At 38.8% G+C, this 27,059-nt stretch overlaps 1 protein-coding gene and 2 long non-coding RNA genes across 3 annotated transcripts; all 3 read left to right on the top strand.

Moving 5' to 3' along the window:
* The first annotated feature begins 1,971 nt into the window (after positions 1-1,971).
* Positions 1,972-6,275, top strand: hmgb3b (high mobility group box 3b). The gene is made up of 5 exons (XM_046867363.1): positions 1,972-2,126; positions 4,123-4,314; positions 4,847-4,989; positions 5,117-5,291; positions 5,429-6,275. The coding sequence occupies exons 2-5, from the start codon at positions 4,165-4,167 to the stop codon at positions 5,567-5,569; spliced, it is 609 nt and encodes a 202-aa protein (XP_046723319.1). The 5' UTR covers positions 1,972-2,126; positions 4,123-4,164; the 3' UTR covers positions 5,570-6,275.
* A 3,024-nt stretch (positions 6,276-9,299) lies between these two features.
* Positions 9,300-14,209, top strand: LOC124397558. The gene is made up of 2 exons (XR_006927930.1): positions 9,300-9,403; positions 13,864-14,209. It is a non-coding gene; the product is annotated as an uncharacterized LOC124397558 (long non-coding RNA).
* A 3,496-nt stretch (positions 14,210-17,705) lies between these two features.
* LOC124397557 lies at positions 17,706-26,772 on the top strand. Its single transcript, XR_006927929.1, has 2 exons — positions 17,706-18,491; positions 26,602-26,772. It is a non-coding gene; the product is annotated as an uncharacterized LOC124397557 (long non-coding RNA).
* Positions 26,773-27,059: the final 287 nt, after the last annotated feature.

Raw genomic sequence — 27,059 nt, 5'->3', positions numbered from 1 at the left:
GTTGCAGGGAGAAGACGTGGAGAACGTGGAGGAGTTCAGGTACCTGGGGTCAACAGTGCAAAGTAATGGAGAGTGTGTTAGAGAAGTAAAGAAAAGAGTGCAGGCAGGGTGGAGTGGGTTTGGAGAAGAGTGACAGGAGTGATTTGTGATAGTAGGGTATCTGCAAGAATAAGAGCGAAAGTTTATAAGACTGTGGTGAGACCTGCGATGTTGTATGGATTAGAGACAGTGGCATTGAGTAGAAGACAGGAAGTAGAGCTGGAGGTAGCAGAGCTGAAGATGTTAAGGTTTTCGTTGGGAGTGACGAGGATGGACAGGATTATAAATGAGTTTATTAGAGGGACAGCGCATGTAGGATGTTTTAGTGACAAGGTGAGGGAGGCGAGATTGAAATGGTTTGGACATGTGCAGAGGAGGGACATGAATTATATTGGTAGAAGAATGCTGAGGATGGAGCCACCAGGTAGGAGAAAAAGAGGAAGGCCAAGGAGGAGGTTTATGGATGTGGTGAGGGAAGACATGCAGGTAGTTGGTGTAAAAGAGGCAGATTTAGAGGACAGGGTGGTATGGAGACGGATAATCCGCTGTGGCGACCACTAATTGGAGCAGCCGAAAGAAGAAGAAGAAGAAGAAAACAGTAGTTATTATGCTTAGAACATAGATTAAAAGTTTTTTGTGAAATAAAAAATATATATAAGAGAAGCCACACAGACCAATTAAGCTTTTGTAATAGCTTTTAAAAGAAAGAACACTGCTGTCTGAAATGTACTCTTGTTAACAACAGGGTGAAAAGCTTGCAATCTGACTGTCAGAAGATCTCAATACATCAAAAAGGAAATACATAAAATGTAGGTTTTGCATCTAAATGTTTAAAACAAATACATTTCTGTCTGAAAACAGTAAATGTTTTTTAGCAGATTATGGAAGGTTTGTTTCTGAGTGGCTCAGCAAAGTTGTGTGAAGTGATGAATCACAGTTGGAGTTGTATGGTGATGCAGGGAGCTGTCTCAGAAGACCTGCTGAGAAATACAAGAGTAAATGCAGCTCTAATGCAGTTAAACATGAAGAAAGACAGTGTTGTGGTTTAGGGGTGTTTTAGCTGCTGATACTAGTGAGCTGTTTCCCTGGGAAAATTCTGTGAATGTTTTTTTTTTAGTACAAATGAATATCGCAAAAGAGAAATAAGGTCTATTTAAATTGTTAGGTCTGGTTTAGAAGCCTTGGTTTGAACCTTACAGAACACACCATGCTTCAGCATTTAAAGAAGTCAGCTCTCATACTATCATATACTACGGAAGTTTGATTCAGAGTCTCAGCAAAGTAAAGTGAAGTGATGAATTGCAGTTGGAGTTGTATGATGATGCAGGAAACTTAAGTAGACCTGGCAAAAAGTACAAGAGTGAATGCAGCTCTACTACAGTCAAACATGAAGGACATGTGGTTTAGCTGCTGGTACTGGTGAACTGCGTCACTGGGAAAATACTGTGAATGTTTTTTGAGAACAGAAGTATATCTCTGAATAGAATTGGTTTAGAGGCTAGATTTGTTCATTTAATAAGTCAGAGTTATTATACGATCAACATAGTAATGGAGATCTTCCTTTTGTGTAATTCCTGCTATTTTTCGGCCCAATTATCAATCTAAATACCATTGTTTCTGCTCTGAACTGTCAAGTGTGACATCAAGTGTGTTCAAAAAGACAGTGTTTTAGCAATGTGTTTTTTTTTTAATTATTATTGTTAGTATTATTATTAGATTGGTTTCTGACGCAGTAGTTTATAGCTTTTTTGTTTTGTTTTGTTTTTAGTAATGACTATAAGCATTGCGCTCCAACACCCATCTCACAGATGGGAACCAATAAATACTCGCTCTGTTTCCGCGCTCTATTCAAACGACGGCTGAGTGACTTTCGTATTTCCGACCAATAGCAGGACCACGTGATGAATAAAGATGAGACTGTGAGCCAATCCTCAGTTTCGTAGGTCGTTTTAAACGCGTGCCGGTCTGGACCAATCAGAACGCTCTCGTGGTGAGCTAGCGCGAGGCTTGTGTGCAGCCTTCTGTCGTGAAGAAGCGCGTAGCCATAGTGCGACCTGAGAGACCATATCGTTCAGCAAGATACCTCTGTGAGTATTAACGAGAGTCCGCACCTAAAACTACTTCTTTTAACACACAGAATGCTTTTTCTTTTTAAATTACACTTACCATAAAGTGGTTTATTTGATATATTTCTGGCATATATTCGTAAAAATGCGTTTTGTATCTTTTATAGCAAAACACAAATAAGTATCCAGTGCACCACTTGTGTACTTGTAATGCCATTTTATTCATCTACTGCGAGTTGAATGTTTCCGTTACACTCGGAAAACTACACCGTTTTGTCCGACGTGTGTTTAAAATGGCCGGGCACCTAAAACACTTGCCTCACGCAAAGTAATAACGATGGAATTAAATAGATATGTATCGTATTTTAATTTTTTATGAGGTTTTCTCAGTTTTAATATCAGAATTTTGCATTGTATATTTTCCCGTCATTTTCTTAAAAAAAAAAAAAAAAAAAAAAAAACTAAACGAGGCGCCTGAAAGCCTCTTGCTGGTCATGGCTGGTTTCCTCTGCTTTTGTTAGAGACTGCGGAGTTTAAAAGTTTCTGTATTTTAACTTGCATATGATGAGTTTAGACCTCTTGGACGTTAATTAAATTAACAAAACGCGCAAGAAAAACTACGAAGACCTTCGTGTTGTGCTCTTCGTGTGTGAGAGGCTTTGTTAGCTTAAGCTGCCTTCTGTAGCCGAGAGGCCATTTTAATGAATGGAGTCCTATTGTAGCGTCGCTCCTGTGCTACAGAAGGGGGAGGGAGGGGTGCGAGATCTCTCTCTCTCTCTCTCTCTCTCTCGCTCTATTTTTTTATATATAAATATTGTTTACATGCTCAGTCTATTTTTTTATTGTATTTATTTATTTATTTTTTTCCCCCACCCAGCAAAGTTTATCCTCCAAATTTGGGAGAAGGAAATCCAATTATGTTGTATTTTGATCAAATGCTTTAATTAGTTTATTTTACAAAATGGAAGATGAATAATTCCCTGTACTCACCTCAAGTGTCCTTGGTGTTTAGCTGGTCAGTTTGTAGTCTTTGTTTTTCTTCCCTGTGTTGTATGCTTGTAAATTGTTTTTGTATATGCTAAGCCTTTTTAAGTCAAAGGTTATAGTAAATATATCAATATAAATCTATCAGGAATTAAACAGAAATAATGTTTGTTAATGTTGATGGTATGATGGCTTCTTCCCTCTGACTTCTGTAAATGTGGGTTCCCTGTGGGTTTGGTAAGGTTTGACTCTTACTTGTGGCATGAGGCAGCACCTGCAGCCCACTGAGTAGATCCAGTAAACTAAGTACTTCAGAAGGGCACATCCATTCATGCGGTCATGGTGGTTGTTTTTCAGCACAGTTTTAAGAGCATGGAGGAGATGATGATCTTTTACTCAAGGTGTACTGTACAGGGTTGTAGAAGGGGAACAGTTGAGCACCAGGTATCTGCTCCTTTGTGTAAAGGAACCCAAGAGGAGCCAGAGCCCTACCATGTGACTTTCAGCTGGCTACTGGTGTGCTTATTTTTGCCTAAATCTTCAAACATTCTCTGACTAAGGCATGAGGGCCTGACATTTTCTAGTGGGACATGTTCAAACCCCACCAGAATTGGTAGGTCTGCCATTCCTCATTCATAAAAAGAGGGGTGATTCCTTGGAGATTTGCACAGATCTCCTCTGTTGGCCAAAGCTGCCTTTACTGATGTTTGGTAGGAGTGGACGATGAAGTCATTGTTATTGACTAGCTCTCATGTTCCCCAGAGGCATACATGCACATGGTTCCTTATGATTTGCTTTTCTAAAATTTATGCAAGTTGTATCATCCTGAAATTAATTTTTTTTTTTTGGCATTTATTTTATTTATAATTTTCAGCCCCTGGGGGTCTCTTTTTATTTATTTATTCATTTCCCCCACCAATGAATTACACAGTGCATGTACAGATTGTCAAATCTCAAATTAAATTCAGGTATTCCCTTGAATGAATAGATTCCTGATCAGTGTATTTACTGTATTATTGCTTTTCCTTTTTAGGAGTGTTCTCTTTTTCTAAAGTTAAGTCATCCAGCCTCCAGGATGGCAAAAGGTGACCCAGCAAAGCCAAAAGGCAAAATGTCTGCTTATGCCTACTTTGTGAAGACCTGTCGTGAGGAGCACAACAAGAAGAACCCTGGGGTTTCTGTGAATTTTTCAGAATTCTCCAAGAAGTGTTCAGAGAGATGGAAAGTGAGTAGGCTCTGACCTTGGTGAAAAGCTCGTTTTATAATGTTTTTAAATAAATTTACAAGTAATTTCAGTTATGCAAAGCAGACAGCATTCATATTTATTGTGGTATTAAGTGTTTGTTTAGAAATGTTAAACCAGTATGTATCTGATTGTACAAACTCATAAGTTGCTGCAGCAGAACTGTAATGAGGTTTGCAGTTGCATTAATGTATTTACCTTTTTGGTTTTGCATTTCAGAATATAGGTTATAAAGGCTAATAAATTGACCCTGTTGAGCATACCCTTTATAGTATGCCTCTCTGTGGCAATAAATATTGTTTTACTCATGACTGTTTCCTGTCACCATAACTATATGGACAAACAAGACCACTTAGTGTATTAATTTTGTGGCCATTAAATGTTAATTTTAAGCCATAAGTACTCACAGCTAATCTCCCCTCACTTTAAATGTGTAATCACTGGTTTCTTGCTTTAAGGGAGTGATTATTTTCTTTTTAAGCAAAGAGACATCTCATCCTGCTGCCTATTTCAGGTTATGTCTCCAAAAGAGAAGACTAAGTTTGAAGAGATGGCCAAGCAGGATAAGGTTCGATATGACCAAGAAATGATGACCTACAATCCTGGCAAAAGGGGCAGAAAAATGAAGAAGGACCCCTGTGCACCAAGGAGGCCACCGTATGTGTACTCCTACTAGTCTTTAGGATGGCTTTGCTATTTAACAAAATGACCTTTTTAATATACAACCTAAATGCTGTTGTGTTGCAATATTTAAATTCTCTTTTTTTTTTTTGGGTCCATGTAGGTCTGGATTTTTCCTGTTCTGCTCTGAGCACAGGCCCGGTATCAAAGCCCAGCATCCCAGCATGGGCATCGGTGATGTGGCAAAGAAGCTTGGTGAGATGTGGAACAATCTATCGGACTCTGAGAAGCAACCCTTCCTTTCAAAAGCCAACAAACTCAAGGACAAATACCAGAAGGTAATGTTTGTTTGTGACTACAGTAAAGGAACCTAGCAAAATGATGGCACATTAGCAAGTGTATTATGAAAATGAATCTGCTCTTAGTATAGATTATTCAGTGTTTGTTTCCAACCAGTGATACTTTCTTTACTCAGGATATGGCAGATTACAAGAGCAAGGGGAAAGTGGGTGGTGGGATGTCTGCAAGCAAAGCAAAATCTAGGGATGATGATGACGATGAAGATGACGAGGAGGAGGAGGATGATGAAGAGGATGATGATGAGGATGATGACTGAAGGGCTTGATGTCCTTAATCTGACACTAGGGGTGTTGCAATCATCACTGCCAGTGTGAATTGAAATGAGTCAGTGTATTTGGCACCCATGGAGAAGCCCAACTTCTGTAAGCTTAGACTAAATGTTTCCCTTTTACAGAAGATCTGGATTTGCAGTATGCTTTTGTTCATGCTACCCCAAAGTTTTTCAAAGAAGGGGGACAATGTTTGCTATTTAGCCATAAACTTCTGGTAGCACAAGGATACATGCATGTTTTAAAGTTGTTTAAGGTTGTTTTGATTCATCTTAGAACATTTTTATTTTTCTATTCTCCCAGCTTCAAGTTGTACAGTTTCTTTGGCAGAACGATGTAGCAAAAAGCAAGCTTTTGTTGGCAGTTTCTGGAGGTTGTTTTATGCTCAGCCACTGTATGTAGGGTCTGATTTTTGGGTAAATGCACTGAACCATTTGCAGGGTTTATTATTATTTTGTCCCCCCACCTGTTCAAAGTGGTCATAAACTACTATCTGGTTAAAGCCCTTATTTGTGCCGTTTTTTATGCATAGGTAAAACTGTTATTTAAAATGACATGTTTTAGATCTAGGAGTTGTAACATTTATTTTTATTAAATGTTCTGTGATTTTGTTTTGGATTATAATTGCATATTCTTATTCATAATTTGTTGCTGGTGTATGAATATTAATGGGAATAAAGTGGTCAACATGAATGCAAGGCTTGGTCTTGTTTGTTTAAGCATGCTTAACATTTTACAGCTACATTTTATATATCTTCAGAAATGGCAATTGGGTTATAATCAGCATTTTTTTACAATCCAATACTGCACCAGATATCAAATGGCTTACAAAAGTTCTTAGCCAAAAACAAACAAAAAAAAAAACCCTGTCTCTTTAACATAAAAGAGCAAAGATATTTCTGGTCACCTTTTAATTTTTTTTATTTTTGATAATTAAATCAACCATAACCAATTACACTTGTCTGTGTATATATAATTTTCTTTTTTTTTGGGGGGGGCGGGGTTTGCTAATTTGCTGGGAAGATTGTGAATAATCAGTAATAGTCAGTCAGGTGAGCTGCCAAATCTCAGGCTAAGCTGGTCAAGATATTAGACCACCTTTGCCAGCTGAAAAAAAATATTTCTATTGAAGTACTTTTTTGTAAATGTATAAAGCTCTCTTTCAGCCAGCACATACCAACTACTTAACATTGACTTGGTGTGTTTGCAGCTTATACCTGCCAGCTGGACGCTGGATTTCCATAGAGTTATGTGAGGTGCTGCTGAGTTTCTTCCTGTTTTTTAATATTTAAAACTTTCATGGTATGAGGGTGCTTAACAGTTTTAGATTTGTAGATGTAGAGTTGTGTTGTAAACATTTTCTACTCTTTCCCATCACTTCATGGTGTGACTGATCAACTTTATCCCCCTGTAGTTACTGCAGGTCTGCACATCTCCCTTATTCTTAAAAATCTGTACCAGCACATGCCTCCTCTATTTCTTACGCATCCTTCACTTTACAAAATCCTATAAAATCATGTTTAAAAACTCCACTGCTATCTCTACTAAACATCTCCATGCTTCTACCGGTATGTCATCTGGTTCTACCGACTCCACTCTTCATCCTTACTATTTCTATCCACTTCCTGCTTCACCATCTTCACACCATCCAACCTTCTCTCTCTCTCTCTTTTGCTCTCTCATTTTCCTCATACATCAGCTGCTCAAAATACTCTCCATCTTCTCACACTCTCCTCACATTTCCAGTCAACACATTTCCATCTCCATCCTTTATTGCTCTAACTTGCTGCACATCCTTCCCAGCTCGGTCCCTCTGCCTGGCCAATCAATACCAATCCTTTTCTCTTTTCTTAGTGTCCAACCTCTCATACAGCTCCTCATATGCCTTTTCCTTCTTTTGCCACGTCCCTCTTTACCTGCTGCCACATCTCCTTGTACTCCTGCCTACTTTTCTCATCACTCTGCCGATCGCAATCCTGTTTCACCAACCTCTTTTTCCTTATGCTCTCCTGCACTTGCTAATTTCACCACCATGTCTCTTTGTCTTCCTTTCTATTCCCAGATGTCACACCAAGTACTTTTCTAGCTGCCTTCCTTATCGCTTCTGCAGTAGTTGCCCAGTCATCCAGCACCTCTACACCACCACCGAGCCCCCGTCTGACCTCTTCCCTGAACCTCACACTACACTCTTCCTCCTTCAGTTTCAACCATCTTATTTTTCTGTCAGTCTTCACTCTCCTTCTCTTCTTCTTCACCTTCATAACCATCCTACAGACCACCATCCGATGCTGTCTAGCAACACTGTCCCCTGCCAACACCTTACAGTCTCCAATCTCATTCAGGTTGCATCTCCTACATAGAACATACTCCACCTGTGTGCACCTTCCTCCACTCTTATACTTTACCCTATGATCCTCCTTCTTCTTAAATGTATGTTAAATTATATGAATTTACCAATGCCATTTCATTCCTTTTAGCAAAATCTACCACCATCTGTCCTTCTACATTCCTCTCCTTAAGGCCATACCTACCATCACCTCCTAATCACCTCTGTTCCCTTCACCTACATGCCCATTAAAGTCTGCCCCAATCACTAATTTCTTTCCTAAGTACACCATCTACCACTTCATCTAACTCACTCCAGAATTTTTCTTTCTTCTCTATCTCCCAACCCACTTGTGGAGCATAATCACTAATGACATTTATCATCACCCCTTCAACTTCCAGCTTCACTTTCATCACCATCACCATCACCACTTTCATCAGAAACTCTCTTCACCTGCACTACACTCTTACTGTGCTTTTCCTTCAGAATCACCCCTACACCATAATAGACCAGTTTGAACCCACCTCCAATGTTCCTGGCCTTAATCTCTTTCCATTTGGTTTCCTGATGTCTATCTTTCTCCTCTCCATCGTATCAGCTACCTCTCTTCCTTTATCAGTCATAGTACCAACATTTAAAGTGCCCACCCAAACAAAAATCCCTCCTTTTCCTGCCGTCTCTGTAGACGTCTTCCTCCTCTGTTTCTCCTCCTTTCGCCAACAGTAGCCCAATTTCCACCGGTACTCTGTTGATTAACAATACTTGTGGTAGCTCAGGCCTCGACCGATCCGGTATAAAATTCTGATTTGTGATCCACATGTTTGATTTGGCATGTTTTACGCTGGATGCCCTTCCTAATGCAACCCTTCCCATTTATCCGGGCTTGGGACCGGCACTAAGAGTGCACTAGCTTGTGCAACCCCAATGGCTGGGTTACCTCATCAGCATGTGTTTTTCTTTTAATTATAGCATTACTTGAAAAATCCTTACTTTGCTCACATAATCCAAATAGCGGTTCTAATAGCACTTCTAAACGTGGCCCTAGTTAGACACTGTTGGCCTGATTTTTATATATTTTTTGCATTTTTAATGCTTATATTTAAGAGGAGTAACTAAAAATGAAACAAAATGCCAAACAATTTCTAAGATTTCAATGTAAAACTTAGTAAACAAAGATAGTTTGTTTTAACAGTCTTGGTATATTTAAACTGATTGGATTATTAATTCTTATATAACAGTCCTCAGGATTTAATTTCCCTATTTAACTAAATAAAAGACTCCAACTGAGCGACTAAGGGTTAAAAATCTACAGTTAACAGAATACAGTGCACAGAATACAGTTTGTATGGTGTGTTGTATATTTTATTTTGCTGTCTTTTTTTAACAGATGGTGATAGTGATGAGTGGCAGTTGTAGCTTAAATGACACCTGAGGAGGAGGGTGGGCTTTGGGCTAACAACCCAACCGCACAACAAAACTGCTACGCAAACAACAAGTAAGCAATCAGGCCCTTGCTGCTCAATGTGCCTCATAGTGTGGGAGGAATTACAAATACTATTCCCAAGGAGATGAGTGATTTAGCTCCATACACACCTTTATCTTTTGCATGTTTCCTCCACTACCTCTTTCCTCTTTATTTTGAATTGGGCTCCTGATGGCATAGACTTTTTTTTGGCATCCATAAATTTAATTTGGATTCAGCTCTCCTTAATGACATGACGTCACTCCAGGTCTTGTCAGCTCACCTATTAGAAATCCTCAAGGCTGAGGTGACGTCAACCACCCGCCACCCCTCTATCTTTCACTCAAACATTTTCTAAGTGTTTGAGTAAGGGTACTTTTTATTAGGTTGTCAATCATGTTTACATATTTTCAAAAATTTTATTACTTACAAAAATAAACCACTAGGTGTCACGCAAGCTTTTAACAGAGGAGAACAAATTTATAAATCACTTTATATGTATTGATTATAATCACGTATGCTTTTTAACGTATTAGCAGAATAATGTCTGGATCTGCCCCAATCCTTTTTCAATGCTCCTCCCAGCCCTGCCTAATACTGTATCAATACATGCACTTAAACTTTAACCTTGCACTCCCAGTATGGTTTTATATAAACAGTATCTGGAAGCTAACAAATCCTTGCAACCTGGTTCCCCTACTTCATATCTAGACGCTATCCAACTGTTGCAAGACTTGATTAATAAATGCTCCAATATTCTGGACTCTATTGAACCTAGAAAGCTTGTTCATCCTCAACATAAGTCTCAGCCATGGTACTTAAGTGGTTCCAATCATTTTTATCTATGATACATTTTTTCCAGTTAATCTATGTGTCCCTTCGTCTTCCGTGACACACCTCACTTGCAGGGTAACCCAGGGATTGAATCTGTCACCTTTATTATTCTCTTTATACATGTTACCTCTATGATCTATTTGGTGCGTCTTACCACTGCTATGCGGATGAAGCCCAATTCTACATACCTATTAAACATAAAGACAGCGATGCACATGAGACTAGAAGCATGTCTTCATGAACTTTGGTTTACTGACAATTTTATGTTGTTGAATAAAAATAAAAATAAAACCCAAATTATCCAATTTAGGCCAAATGTATTCTCTATTAGAAATCCGGCTGACCTAGGTATGCTCTCATCATACCTAACCACTAAAGTTAAAAACCTAGGATTTTATCTTGATAATAGTCTTAGGCTAGACAAACAAATCAATAGCATATTTATCACCAGCTTCTGTCACCTAAGCCAGCTGTCCAAAGTCAAATAATTTTTAAGTAGAAATAGCTTTGAAACCGCCATTTACACCTCGATTACTGCAACTCACTGTATGTCTCCTTTTAATTTCTAATCAGATGATTCAAAATGTGGCTGCCCATCTCACAGGTGGCTACAAATGTGATCACATCATTCCAATTTTACTTTCATCACATTGGTTGCCAGTCCATTACAGTATTGATTTTAAGATCTTAGTTTTTGTCTATAAAACTATCTGCAAACAAGCCCTCAAATAACTTGCTGACTTAACTATTCCTCCTACCTCAATTCAATTCAATAGATTTTTATTTGTATAGTGCTTTTAACAATGAACATTGTCTCAAAAAAGCTTTACACAGATCTTCTACTTCTTCTTTCGGCTGCTCCTATTAGGGGTCAACAAAGTGGATCATCCGTCTCCATACCACCCTGTCTTCTACATCTGCCTCTTTCACACCAACTACCTGCATGTCTTCCCTCACCATATCATAAACCTCCTCCTTGGCCTTGCTCTTTTCCTCCTTCCTGGTGGCTCCATCCTCAGCATTCTTCTACCAATATAATTCATATCCCTCCTCTGCACATGTCCAAACCATCTCAATCTCGCCTCCCTCACCTTGCCACCAAAACATCCTACATGGGCTGTCCCTCTAATAAACTAATTTCTAATCTTGTCCATCCTCGTCACTCCCAACGAAAATCTTAACATCTTCAGCTCTGCTACCTCCAGCTCTGCCTCCTGCCTTTTACTCAATGCCACTGTCTCTAAATCATACAACATCGCAGGTCTTACCACAGTCCTATAAACGTTCCCTTTCATTCTTGCAGATACCCTACTATCACAAATCACTCCTGTCAATCTTCTCCACCCACTCCACCCTGCCTGCACTCTTTTCTTTACTTCTCTAACACACTCTCCATTACTTTGCGCTGTTGACCCCAGGTACCTGAACTCCTCCACCTTCTCCACCTCTTATCCCTGTAACTGCACCACTCCACTGCCCTCCCTCTCATTCACACACATGTACTCTGTCTTACTCCTACTGACTTTCATTCACCTTCTCTCCAACACGTACCTCCACCTCTCCAGGCTCTTTTCAACCTGCTCACTACTCTCACCACAAATCCACAATATCATCCGCAAACATCATAGTCCAGAGAGACTCCTGCCTGACCTTGTCTGTCAACCTGTCCATCACCATTGCAAACAGGAAAGGGCTCAGGGCCGATTCTTGATGCAGTCCAACTTTCACCCTGAACCAGTCTGTTGTTCCTACTGCACACTTCACTGCTGTCACACTGTCCTCATACATGTTCTGCACCACCCTCACATACTTCTCTGACACACCTGACTTCCTCATACAATACCACAACTCCTCTCTTGGCACCCTGTCGTACGCTTTCTCAAAATTTAAAAATACACAATGCAATTCCCTCTGACCTTCTCTATACTTCTCCATCAACATTCTCAAAGCAAATAATGCGTCTGTGGTGCTCTTCCTCGGCATGAAACTATACTGTTGCTCACTAATTGTCACCTCTTCTCTCAGCCTGGCTTCCACTACTCTTTTCCATAACTTAATGGTGTGACTGATCAGCTTAATTCCCCTGTAGTTACTGCAGGTCTGCACATCTCCCTTATGCTTAAAGATCAGTACCAGCACACTCCTTCTCCATTCCTCAGGCATCTTCTCACCTTCCAGAATCCTGTTAAACAATCTGTGTAAAAACTTCACTGCCATCTCTCCTAAACATCTCCACGCTTCTACAGGTATGTTATCTGGTCCAACCGACTTTCCACTCTTCATCCTCTTAATCCCTGCTCTCACTTCCTCTTTACTAATTCTATCCACATCCTGCTTCACCAACTCACCTCTGTTCCCTTCACCTACATGCCCATTAAAGTCTGCCCCAATCACCAATCGTTCTTTCCTAGGTACACCATCTACCACTTCATCTAATTCACTCCAGAATCTTTCCTTCTCCTCCATCTCATAGCCAACTTGTGGAGCATAGGCACTGATGACATTTATCATCATCCCTTCAACTTCCAGCTTCACGTTCATCACCCTATCAGAAACTCTCTTCATTTGAGGTAGGAGTTATAGACTCCTTAAATAAGCGATAAGCGGAGGCGGAGGGAAAACTCGTTTTTAACTATCACTCCTGTACACTACGTATCCCTAAACTTAAAAATTTTTAATTTTTCTTTTTTGCTTATCTTAATTTTCGTCACAGTCTTCGCTTTCTGGCTTTGCTTCACCATCTAGCAGCGGGGTCTCGAGCTCGACAGAGTGACCGCTCGTACCTCGGAAAACTCGCACATTAATGCACTCGTAGGTCAAGGTACCACTGTAGTTGTGAAAGGAAGGAGGAAGACAGTGAACAATGACTTACTTTGTCGGCTACTGTTTAGATACAAGCCGTTGTAAAGCATTGAGTCTGGGTGAAGGGAGAGCTCGCTAAAACTAAAGTTGTAACAGAAATCATATAAGCACAGACAGGTTTCCAAAACTCGTGCTTTTTTATTTTTCTTGGCAACAGCGTTATGGGTTAGTCAAAGAAACTTAGAAATGAGCATCAGAAAATAATAAGGACATAATCCTCGGTCTTGAACACACGTAGTAATACCGGCAGAATGCAGTGGCAGGCTATTCCCAAAACCGCTATGCTCCTAATAGAAGCGCAACATTTTGCATTTAGTGTCTTTCGTTAAAGTCTGTGTAAAGTTCATTAGTTTAAGTGTAGACAGTGTAGGCTTATTTATGTTAAAAATAAAAATATTTGTCAAATTCAGTGGGTACGGCTTATATATCGCTGCACTTTATAGTCCGGAAATTACGGTACCCACAATTCCGTACTATCATCTCATTCCCCAATTGTTGGTCACCACCAATATCTTCTATGACTTAATATGAAATGTCCATTGTCAGAACAGTTTCTTCCCGGAGGCAGTAATTTCCTAACACCTCGCAGCCTTCCTACAATCAATTTATGGCACTTATAATTAATGTTGTGTACAGCCACACTGGAAGTTGCCTCTGTGATACTTGACTGTTTACTGCCCACCTTGGGGAGAGAGTAAACCCACCACATGCTTCTTTGCAGTTGGCCTGTACACCACCACAAATTGAAATTTCTGAAGTACCTATGAGTAATACATGTTTTGACATTCCTTATGCAGTGGAATCTTCGGAGAAGGGCAGATAAAGGTTAAAAGAGTCCCTGTAGGCAGCATTAGAGGATAAGGACCAGCAGTTGATGGCCAAACATAACCAAAAGTTGGACCCTCCTCCCCCTCCATCACCTGCAACAAAACAGCCTCAGCCATCTGTTCGATGTATCAGTCTACAGAACAAAAGAGAAATGGAAATAGGAAAAAATAACAATGGGCAACCACCCAAATTCATTTTTGGTTTGATTAAACATGTATGTGTTTAGTGTATTAAAATGCAGTTATACTTTGTGTGTGTGTGTGTGTGTGTGTGTGTTTCAATGTTTAAAGTAAAAAAAAAAATGTTTATCTCTTAGTCGGAGATTTATTGTTGCAGTGGTGTCCAGTTAATATCCTGGAAGAGATTTCACAAACACATATAGCTAATGTTCTCTGGATGCTCTGTCGTAAGTCCAAGAAACCAAGAAATGTGTAGCTCCTTGATCCTGTAGGTAGGTAAAAAAAAAAAAAGAATATAGTTTAACAAAACAATAAATTAAAAGCATATCATCAAAGTCAACACCTGGTGTACCCTTCCAATGACCAGTCCGAGTATTTGCCCTTAAATACTTTTAAACTTTGTGCTGGAAAAGAAATATAATGCCCTGTACTGCCCAGTGGCCAAATTTGCATTTTTAGACAAATGTATGTGTATTAAGCACTTCTTAGTTAGCATGTTTTTCTTCAGGTCATGACAGTAAGCATACTATCACTTGATGTTGAGTAAATGCCTCTAAATTCTTTAAGAGTCTAAAAAAATGTAATAAGTTCTATCCACACCATCCTTTACTGTATCCTTAACTGTAAAGTCCTAAAAAATAACCTGAGGAAATACAAAATGCAGTTTTTAAATGATGATTTTATTTAATAAGGGAAAAGGCTGTCCAAACTATGGCCCTATGTGAAAAAGTAATTGCCCCCTGAACATCATAACTGATTGTGGCACCCTTAGCAGCAACAACTGCAATTAAGCATTGGCGATAACTGGCATTGAGTCTTGTACATAGCTCTTGAGGAGTTTTGGCCTACTCTTCTTTGTTTTAATTCAGCTACATTGGAGGGTTTTCGAGCATGAAAATACTGTTTAAGGTCTTCCCACAGATTTAAGACATAAATAGTATTTAAGTTCGGACTTTGACTAGGCCAGTCCAAAACCATCTTTTTTTTTAGCCTACTATATTAAACTTGCTGTGTTTCAGATCATTGTCCTGCTACATATCAAGTACACTTACACTTGATGTCATGAACTACCACCAACATGTTTGACTGTTGGTATTATGTTCTTTTTATGAAATGCTGTGTTACTTTTAAGGCAGATGTAATGGGATGCACACCTTCCAAAAAGTTAAAAATTTGTCTCATCAGTCTACAGAATATTTGCCCAAAATTCTTGGGAATAATCAAGATGATTTTTTTTTGCCAGTTTTGAGACGAGCCTTTTTTTTGTGTTCTTTTCTTTCCTGTGTTCTTTTTAGTCAGCAGTGGCTTTCACCTTGGTACTCTCCATGGATGCCATTTTTGCCTCCATTTTTGCCACATTTTGGGGGTGGATGTATTGATGTATTTTGCGCCTCTCCTGCCTGTTGGAATGACTTTCCAAGTCATTCTTATCCTTTTTTTCCCCCAGGGTCAGCATAACTCCTTGCTCTGTACTATCTCTGTCTTTCTGCAGCAGTCTGCGCCATAACGTAAGTATTAATATGAACCAATCTGAAAACTTGATCAGCATCATCCATACATATACATACATGGTGAGGGCATATAATGTTCAATTATAATAGTAGTTGCAGAATCTTGAAAGTTGGAATTTGGATGAAACACACTTAGCATATATATTTAGTATGCTCTTCCCCTTGGCTCCCCTGTCACAAACAGAAACACTAGCCAGTCAGGGGGGTGAATGGGGCAGATAGTACATGAGCCACCCCAAAAGGCTGCTAATTGAACAGCACACAGATTGTAGGTTATATGGTTATATTAGATTATATTAGATTAGATACAGGAATGAAGGTGATTCATGTACAGAAGGTGCAGTTGGTAATAATATATGATATATTTTATATAAAATACACAGAAAGTGCCAATGCAGAATCAAATCAGCTGTTCAGTGCAGTAACAGCCACAGGAAAAAGGCTATTCTTCAGTCTGTTTGTGCAGCTCTGTAAGAAGAAGGGTGAATAGTTTCTGGTTGGGGTGAGAGGTATTTTTGATAATACCCCTCGACCTTTGCAGGCAGCATGTACTGTAATTGTTCTCCAAGGTGTGTAGCTGAGTGCTTCGTTTGGCAGTTTTCACCACCCTCAGAAGAGCTTTATGGTCCGAAGCAGTGCAGCTGCTGTACCACACTGAGATGCAGTTAGTGTAGATGCTCTCAATGGTACAGCGGTAAAAGTTCTCCTGTATCCAGTAGCACAGACGGGACTTTTTAAGTCTCCTCAGAAAAAAACAGGTGATGTTGTGCCTTCCTGATCAGGATAAAAGAGTTCAGAGTCCAGGTGAGATCTTCAGAGATGTGGACTCCAAGAAACTTAAAACTGGGTACACGCTCAACAGCAGCTCGTGAGTGTGATTGCCAGTCTATAATCAACAATGATCTCTTTCGTCTTCTTGGTGGTGAGTTCCAGGATATTGTCCTCACACCTCTGATCAGGCCAACCATTGTGGTGTCATCTGCAAACTTAATGATGCTGTTTGAGGCATAGGCAGGTATGCAGTCATAGGTGAAAAGGGAGTATAGAAGATATATATCACCACATTATTATAGTAAAAAAAAAGATTTTGGTTGCCGTGGAATTGGCTGCCACTGCTGGGCTCCTGGACAAGGTCCTTAACCCTCAAATGCTAAGTAGGATAATTGAGATAATTGTAAATAACTCTGGATAAGGACTTCTGCCAAAATGTTATAAATGTAAGTGCTAAGCAGTGGCGGGAGGTCAGGGCCAGCAAAGCCTTCTCTGCTGGCCTAAACACTATCAGAAGCACTGACCTACACTTACAACCTAAATTCTAATATTTGTTAAATGAAATTGTATAAATTTATTCCCATCAGTTACTTCTCTTCATTTCATAGTGTTTCTCTTTACTGCACTGCTTCCAGAACGTGTAAAGATGTTAGATTTTTTTTTTTTTTGTCCAATTAGAGTTCAGCCTCTATGTGCTGCCATGTCAATCTAATCTGCCCAGGGCCTGCAAAGTCTATTTGCAGTCTATATAGCCTTTTTTTTGGTTTCTTTAACCAATCACATTTTATATTCGCCTCACAAGGCAGCTAGCTGGCCCAGAATAGCATCAGCATTTTTCCATCCTCTGATTGGTTGGTCAGAGGAAAACTGTGACAGCCAAGTTCGACTGGCAAAACACGTGTGTAGCTCTGCACACATTAATACTTCTGAGTTAGACTTTTTATGCCTATGGAGGAAGAGAGATTAATTTGGTCTCGGACATACTAGCTAGCTTGTCTCAGCCTGGGAAAGAGTTTGTTTACCACTTCCAGACCAGTGAATACGAGTGGTACCACTGGCTTACAGCCTCTGAGGAGCAGTGCAAATTATGAGTTTGCATCTCTGGTGAGTAGGTTGTATTTTATTTACATTTTTATGCTTTTGTCATGTTATTAGACAAATATTAATTCTGAACTGCTCCTGATGATTAAGTTGGAAAAGTTGCACCGGTAGTGTAGAGGTTTGGAGTCTTAACTGGGTTTCTTGCTTTAGTAAAATGTTACTCACCCTCCATATGTGAAATGCCTCTCGCTCTGTAATGCCACGTGTTGTTATATTGCGTTTTTGTACAGTATTGATGGTTTCTATAAGAGGTGGATTAAGTCAGGGTAAGTCCCCACTGAAGACCCAGGTGATGTGAAATACAATCAGACTAAACAAATACAGTAATTGTTTATGAAATGAATATAACATTAGAGTAATTGATAACCTTTTGACACTGCCTTTTTCAGATCTCTATGACGAAGGTAAGGTTGTTGAATTTTTTTTAAAAATTACAGTAAAAGAGAAAAGCCACTTCACCAAGTCAAAAGATTGGGGATAAAGAGACAATTGTCTTTACTTCTGTATTTACTTACTCCTTTATCTGCACACAGTGTTAACACATTTGTCTAAATATTAAGATTGGGTTAATATTCTATTAAATGTTTACCAAGATTATAGCATAATTTCTGGCATAACTTTTTATTCTAGCCCTATAGGTAAAATCAGAGGTAGAGTGAATTTAAAGTAGATTTGCTTTTTGCTTAGATGGAGGACAGAATTACATTATTACAGAATGCTGCTATGATTTTGGCCTCTTAAAGCCAAATCCTACGCATTATTCCTGAGAGTGTGCATGGCCTCCCACATCACACTAAAGAGTGCCAGATTTGCTGTGCAAGCTAACATCATTGCACTGAAACAGCTGAAGTGAATGACTGATCATCTGCCACTAGAGTACTTTCAGCTGATTAGAGGGTGTCAGCCTCTCTCTGGGACTGTTTCTTATCCACTGATGCATATTTGTAATTCCTTGCAGAAATGGTTACAAATCATTCCCCATGTTTCCTTAATTGTATGCTTTGGCACTTTTCTGCTTTACCTACTACAAAATAGGTAAGAATATTATAAAAAAATATATATATGGGAGAGAGTAAAGAAAAGCTTTATTTTTAAAGAATGATACAACATTGCCCTTAATAATCTTTTGAGGAATAGACTTTGAAGTATTTATTTCTTGTATACTTTATTTATTTATTTATTTATTTATTTATTTATATTTACATACACATATTTCTTGGGCCTCTAAATCAGAAGCCAGGAAAAGCCAGGTAATTGTTTTAGGACTGAAAATTGGAATACAGATTTGGCAGTTAATTTTGTTATATTTGTTTTTTTTATTTTATTTTGCTGACAAAGTGATATGCAGTTAATTTGAAAAGTATTTAGACTCCCAGTTTTTTCAATTTAGTTATGTTGTGGCCTGATGCTAAATCTTTTAAATATATGTTTTTTTTCCCTTATAAATCTATACTCAGTACCCCATAATGATTAAGTTAAAACTGATTTTAATTGTTTGATTAAAGAAACTGAAATATCACATGTATATTAGTAACCAGGCTCCTTACTCAATGCTTAGTCAAAGCACTTTTGGCAGCAATTACAGCATTGATTATGTTTTTTTGGGAAAGATGCAACAAGCTTTGCACACCTGGATTGGGGAATTTTCTAGCATTCTTCATGGCAAGTCCTCTCAAGCTTGGTCAGGTTGAATGAGGACCCTCACTGGACAGCCACTTTCTCTCCAGATATGTTTAAAAGGGTTTAAGTCACAGCTCGTACTGGGCCACTCTAGGACATTCCCAGAGTTGTGACAGAGTCTGTGGTACAGGTTTTTATTGAGGATATCTCTGTACTTTGCTCCATTCAGCTTTCCTTTAACCTTGACAGTTGCTAAGTGCCTGCTGCAGAATAACACCTGGAATGAAGGATGCTGCTACCATCATGCTTCACTGTTGGGATAGTATTAGGCAGGTAATGAGCAGTGCCTGATTTCCTCCAGACATAACATTTAGAAATGAGGCCAAACAGTTTAATCTTGGTTTAATCTGACAAGAGAATCTAGGTTCACATTTTAGGTCCCTGTTGGCAAACTCTTAAGTGGACCTGCAAGGGTTTTGCAATGAGTAGAGGCTTCTGTCTAGCCACTCTGCCATAAAGCCCAGATTGGTGGAGGGCTGTTGTGATGGTTGTCCTTATGAAACTTTGTCCCATCTCCACACACAATCTCTGGAGCTCAGTCAGAGTGGCCTCTGTCACCTCTTGTACTAAGGCCATGATTGCTTATTTTGCCCAGACAACCAGCTATAGGAACTAAACTTTCTGGTTGTACCACACAATTCTTCCATTTGAGACTTAAGAAGGCCACTTTTGGGATTCTTCAGTTCAGCAGCAATTCTTTGTAGCCTTCCCCAGATCTGTGCTTTGCAGCAATCCTGTTTCTGACCTCATGACTTTGTTTTTGCTCTGATATACATTTTCAATCATGTCTAATCAATAAAACATTTTGCAGGTAAACTCCAGTCAAGGTGTAGAAACAACTTAGCAACAATCATGCGAAATGGGAGGCAAATGCACAGACATTTCTAAAATTTTGTTTTCATTTTGTCATTATGGGTATTGAGTGTAGATTCATGAGAAAATAATCAGTATGAGAGATTGTAATGTCAGGCTGCAACATAACATAATAAATGTTATGTCTGAATGCAATTACCACAAACCCTTAATCACTGAAGTTGACATGTAGGATGCAGATAGCAGTGTGGTGCTCTCTCAGGGATTCAGAGGAAAACCAAAACTCTAATGGAAAACATAAACTCCTCACAGTCAAACTTGCTTGTAGATGGAAAAATGGAAACACTGGCTCATGGGTGTGATTCACTCCTTAAAATCTTCTATCAAACACAAGAACCTAGAACTTTCAAATGGCTAATTTCTATTCCTCAGAAAATTCCACAGTAATATCTGGTTTTAACCTGGTTCCTAGAGTGTCGAATCTGTCAATCCACCTGTATTCACAGAGCAAACCCTAGGCAATGCCAGAAGGATCTCACCCTGAATCATGCTTCTTCATGTCCTCATCTGGAATCCGATTTGATAAATCTATGTTTTGCTCAGGTTATGGTGAAGACTCATCGCATCATTCTTTACAAGCAACAAGACACCTAATTATTATTATTATTATTATTATTATTATTATTATTATTATTAATAACATATTCTTGTTTCCTTCTTGTTTATTTTTTGCCTTGACCATTGATACTTTGTGTATAGTGTGAGCCAATAATTTTGAAATTTTCTGTTTTTAATAGATTTAAATTTGGATTCAGAAATACTGAAAAAGATTTTCAATATTGTACATCTGAATGCATATGTTGTTTTACTAGGACTAAGTGGAATATGATCAAGCAATTTAGAACAATTGCAATAATACAAAAATACAAGCAATAGATTCCATCTCTAATATTAAAATCTACTTTTTCCACTTTTTGGTTGCAAATGTCCCCAGGTAGAAACTCTCAGATATATTCCTATTAATTATTAAAACCACACACACCACAGTATTAGTCTGCATGCTGTGTTGTGTGTGCTTTTAGGAGGGCCTTGTAGAATGTAGATGTCTAGCTCAACCTGTGATATGTAATAGCTTTATTGATCTTGGGACCTTGAGCTCATCCAAGACCCTGTCATCACCCAGTTTGATTGCCTCTGGACTTTGCAGGCTTTCCTCAGGGACCTAATGCACATGATCTGACAAAATGAGCAAGAAAAGAATTGTAAATCAGACAGTCACTGGTATAGAGCTTGTTGGACACGTCCTCATTAGTTTTTACTAAATACATTTATAAGAACATATACACATAGCATAAGCAGCTGATCCGATTTGCTGATTCATTTTTTGGATTTGGGATTGGGTCAAATCTTTCAATCTGACTAATATTTATATCAAGGATACAATCACATATTGAAAATACCTAAAATCCTAATACACAAAGCAACACAAAGATGCAGATGTATTGCAGTACACTACACCAGCACTGTATTAAGATCAGGACATTGTTATGTAACATCACTGAACATTTAATGCTTTATTATTGGCCACTTGGATTTTTATTGGTTATTTTGGCTGACGTGATTCTTCATTCCAATCTCTCTCTCTCGCTCTCTCTCCCCCAAAAACAGTGTAGCTTATTTTCTCCTACATGAAAATAGTAACATGTGCTGCAGCAGAGTCAGCAACGCTCTTGTTAAAGATAATACCATTTGTTAGTGCACAAGATTGAGTAAATTTAATCAGGCAATGTCTTTCTTCCCTTACTTCAAAAGCAATAATTGCACAGAATAGATTAATGGCATTTCTTTTTTTCTTTTTTAATTCTGATGCAGTTGTTGATGTTTTAATTCAGATGCCCTTTTTAAAAACTGGTGCTGGAATGTTAGGCCTATGTCAAAAATGTACCTCTTTATTTCCAGTTATCTGTTCTATTACTTGGGGTGTGCAGCAATTGCAAAAATTCACCACTCAATTCAAGTAAAGTCAAACTATATATATATATATATATATATATATATATATATATATATATATATATATATATATATAAAACCGACTCTACGGTGGCCGAGAAGTGCGAAATCCGAAAACAAATGCAAGAACAAAATAACAAATCCGAAAACACATTAACAAATCCGAGGTAGGTATAGTTTGTGAATGGAGCACTTAGCGAATGTCCAATGATCGCTAAGTGCTCCATCGCTAAGACCTCACCTGTTTTTTAATTTGTTTTCCGATTTGTTAATGTGTTTTGCACTTCTCAGCCACCGTATATAACTGATGCAGTACACAGTTAAATGAAACAACGTTTCTCCAGAACCCTGGTATTACATAAAATAACATAGAGCGACATCACATAACATAGAGCTACATAACAGAAAACAGAGCTATGGACATGCCACATAAAGTGCATCGTGTGCAGCCTAGTGCAAACAGTGCAAGACAAAAGACAGTGAGAGGCCTGTGGTATCACTGCTGGATTGAGCTCTTTTGGCCTGAATGCCAAGTGTCATGTCTGGAGAAAACCAGGCACCACTCATCACCTAGCCAATACCACCCTTACAGTGAAGAATGGTGGTGGCAGCATCTTGCTGTGGGGATATTTTTGTAATTGGTGCCAAAGGCTGTAAATGCTTATGTACATGTGATTTCTTTGAGAATTTCTTGCGAAAATTTGCAAAAATTTCAAACAATGTCATTATGTGGTACTGTTTGTAGAATTGTTATAAATTTTATAACACAGAATGCTGACTGATAATGTGTGCAGTTTACACTTTTCTAGACCCATGAAAATGTGAAAAAGTGTCTGTCTCAACAGCATGGAGATGGAGCATGTGCAGTAGATTGATCACTTATTTATCAGAACACCTTCTTTATCTGCCCTATTTGCCAAAGACTCACTGACATTATTGATTAATTATTAAAAATTATTAACTGGAGTAATCAATCCATGTGAAAGCTAATGTCACGTCAAGTCAAGTGCAATAGTGATGGCTCCCTTTCAGATGCACTGAAGTGCAGAAGTACTTGACAGCAAGGAAGAACACACGTCCTTCCAACGACCAGGTGTTTTGTCTCTCCATGGCTAATGTGAGGAAAGCTCTAAGCAAAGTCAAACCCAAGGAAAGCAACAAGACCAGACAATATTCCTGGCAGAGTGCTCAGAGGATGTGTAGACCAGCTGGCAGATGTTCTTACTGACATCTTTAACATCTCTCTGAGCAGTTCTGTTGTTCTAGCATGCTTCAAGACCACCACCACCATCTTCCCCATGCCGAAGAAGTCCTCTGTGTCTTGTCTCAAATAATACCGCCCTGCCATACTCACACCTATCATTATAAGGCACACAAAGACCCTGCTGCCCCCTCACTGGTCCCACTGCTGTTTGCTAATCATCCTAAGCTCTCAAAAAAATGGTCATTTCCACCGCATGCCACCTGGCCCTCATTCATCTGAAAAACAAGGACACATTTGTTTGAAAGTTGTTAGTATTTAGCTAGTAGTAGATAGTATTTAGCTCAGTACACCATTTTCATCAGTATCTGATCGAAAAGCTGAGCCTGTTGGGCCTGGACATCTCTTTCTCCAAATTTTTGACTAAGAGACCTCAGGCAGTCTGGATCAGGAACAACACCTCCACTTCCACCACCATCACACTGAGCACTGGGGACACCCAGGGCTATGTGCACAGTCCCCTGCTGTTCACAGTGCTGACCCATGACTGTGTAGCAATGCACAGCTTAAATGTCATCATTAAGTTAGCCAGTGACATGACCATTGGTTGATAAAGGAGGTACCAACAGTAAGAATGGGTAGTCAGCATACAGGGATGCCGTGCAGAGGTTAATGGACTGGTGCAAAGCTAATAACCTTTGAATGTGGATAAAAAAAAAGAGATAGTTGCTGACTTCAGATCGCTCCCGTTGAACATCAGCAGCTTCTCCATGGCGATCATCAAGCACACTAAATTCCTTTGGTGCCCACCTGGCAGAGAACATCACCTGGCATCATAACACCTCAAATCCAGCTCCTTAACAAAAAAAGCCCAGCAGCATCTCTACTCTTGAGAAGGCTGAGGAAGGCCCAGTATTCACTACCATCATTACAATGTTTTGGAACGTACACCATTACACTACAGCGGATAGTGAGGATGGCTGAAAGATCATTGGGATCTCTCTTCACTCCATCATGGATATTTACACAACATGCTGCATCTGCAAAGCCAACAGCATTATGGCTGATAACAGTCACCCCTCATACGCACTCCTTACTCTCCTGCTGCTTGGAAAAAGGTACTAAAGCATTTAGGCCCATAAGTAAAGACTGTGTAACAGTTCATTTCCGTATGCCAATCAACTACTTTATACAAACGGACTGGACTGGCAGGGGCTGTGTTTTATGTTTTTTTATTTATGTTGTCTAATGTAACACATTGGCTTGGGGGAAAATAGTTTGTTTCATTTTTACTGTCTGTGGTTGGAATGACAAAAAATTTTCTTTTACCTTTACTCAATATCACCTTTATCTTTCATTTATTAAATTATTATTAGAATATTATACTTAGTGTAACTGCAATTGAAATTGATGAAGTGACTTGTTTCAACTATCAAGTCAAAACTTCATAAACTTTTTCCAGAATATTCACAAATATCTAGAAAGTTTCTGTTTTTTAGCATGGATTGATTCAGTAAATACAGAGTTGTGCATTAGCTGTGTGACTCAACCACGTTTTTATTGATGAACTCAAAGTTTGCCTGGAGATTCTGGCCTGCCTTCTGTCAGCTGGCACAGGGCCACTTGTATTGATTTCTGCTGAAGCCCCAAGTAACCAAACCCACAGATTTTCAGCCTTTCTTTAAGATTGCATGTCCCATCTTCCTATTACCTACACTAAAAAAAAATCTGGTAAATTTAAAGTAAAAAATCAACCTGCCAGCTCTGGTTACTAGAGCATTACTTTTCTTTTGGCTTCTCCCATTAGGGGTCGCCACAGTGGACCAGCCACATGTTTGATTTGGCACGTTTTTACGCTGGATGCCCTTCCTAACGCAACCGTCCCCATTTATCCGGGCTTGGGACCGGCACTAAGGCTTGTGCAACCTTAAAGGCTGGGGTTGGTTCCCTGACCGGGGATCAAACCCAGGCCGCAGCGGTGAGAGCGCCGCATCCTAACCACTAGACCACCAGGGAACCTTGCTAGAGCGTTACTTATAATGTATAATAAAAACTTTTTGTTTTTGTGATCCATTTAATTAGTTTCCTGAAAATGTATATTATAATAAAAACTATTGTTTATTTACAGTAATGCATTGTTTTAAAACAGGTCAGATATTAGATGTAACACAACCCTGTTTGCTTTTATAGTATTACAGCTATACACTCACCATCGACTTTATTAGGAACACCATCACACCTGCACATTTTTGCTTATTGCAGCAGTCCATTGCAACAAAACATGTAGATTAAGGTTAAGGCCTTCAGTTAAAGTTCACATCAAATATCAGAATGTTAAAAAAAGTGATCTCTGTGACTTTATGATCATGACATAGATTTTGTTTATTATTTTCTTGCAGTACAGTATATTTCCTAATAAGTAGTAGTATTATAATAGTATACTTCTGCTATAAGTAACAAATTGAGTCCCAACCAAAAGAACAGCAAAACAAATAAGAATAAAGAAGAGAAAATTAAATGAATGAAACTTGAATTCAAATACCCACACAAGAATGACTGAGAGCATAACAATTTCATTGAATTACGCAATATACATTTCATATAAGTTTACAAATTCAGAAACAAAATAACAGACATAAGAAGCCCAGCAGTGATACCACAGGCCACCTTCTGTGACTATCAGCTTAGACTGTCACAGACATATCAAGATGCTTTTGGAGCAGGAGCAGTCTATAACACAAAAACCTCAGAAAGCGCAACACAGTCTATGGAATGAACACAACCACTCTGCATGTCCACCACTGCTGCATATTAGAGATTGGATTAAACAGCTACAACCTCACTGTTCAAGACCTTAGTTTTTAATAACAGACAGTAAAAAAAACATCTTTGAAATTCACTGATGATCTGTGATTTCTTGCCCCCAGGTCATGTTCTGTTCCATCTGCCCTATTGGAAATACCTTCACAAGATAAATGCAAACACATCTTTCCTTAAAAACAGCTTTCAGGATTCTTGAAAGCGAAGAATACTGACCATATATCCATGTCATCATTTTCCTTATACTGCACTTTATTATACTCGTGTATCTGATTCAATGGTGTATGATCATTTATTTCAGATACTTCAAAATTCATATTTAAATATATCATGTTGAAACGTATGAGTTTGTGTAGTATCTGCCCCCCCCCATCTCTTTCTGACTGCCTACCATGTTTATAATGTTAAAATTGTTATTTTTTATTGTATAAGCTATTAGATATTAATTAGGACAGGAAAAAAGTAATAACAAGACTAAATGATACAAACTAACACAGAGGTATATTTGTGAACTGAGTCTTAAACTGTAATAATAATTTTCTCTCCCTTTTTCCCTCCCCTTTTCTCTCTTGTCTCTCTCTCTCTCTCTCTCTCTCTCTCTCTCTCTCTCTCTCTCAGTCGAGTCAAACATCCTCCTGAGGTACAGAGACCAGTGTTCCTGTCCCGCTCCTCTCCTCGTATCTGCCCGCATATCTGGATGGGGTTCTCTTTGATTGTAGGATTTGAGGACAGATTTGGACCGTACTTAATAGTTAAAAGTGCTATAAAAATAAAAATGAATTCATTTAATTTGTAATTATTTAATGTGTGTATGGCTCTATGAATGGTTGGTATTTCTCTTTTTTGCCATTTAGCAAAATTTTCTTTAATCAAGCTTGAGGTCATTACTGATCGCCACCGGCTTGCTCATCAGGGACAAACTTACTTATAAAGAACATATTCACTTTTAATCACCACATTATCTGTGTAAAGCTGCTTTGAGACAATGTTCATTGTTAAAAGCCCTACACAAATAAATATGAATTGAATTGAATTGAATTGATTTACTACACCAACCAACACTGAACCCTTCAGTG

Source organism: Silurus meridionalis, chromosome 15, assembly GCF_014805685.1.
Source record: "Silurus meridionalis isolate SWU-2019-XX chromosome 15, ASM1480568v1, whole genome shotgun sequence".
In the NCBI taxonomy this organism is placed as follows: domain Eukaryota; kingdom Metazoa; phylum Chordata; class Actinopteri; order Siluriformes; family Siluridae; genus Silurus; species Silurus meridionalis.
This window is presented reverse-complemented; position numbering and strand designations above follow the sequence as displayed.

What these genes read in the sequence shown, in the direction of transcription:
- hmgb3b (XM_046867363.1), top strand. Translation starts at nt 4,165, where the DNA reads ATGGCAAAAGGTGACCCAGCAAAGCCAAAAGGCAAAATGTCTGCTTAT. An exon ending in AGTGTTCAGAGAGATGGAAA is followed by an intron (nt 4,315 to 4,846) that starts GTGAGTAGGCTC and finishes TGCCTATTTCAG; the next exon opens with GTTATGTCTCCAAAAGAGAA. An exon ending in TCAAGGACAAATACCAGAAG is followed by an intron (nt 5,292 to 5,428) that starts GTAATGTTTGTT and finishes TTCTTTACTCAG; the next exon opens with GATATGGCAGATTACAAGAG.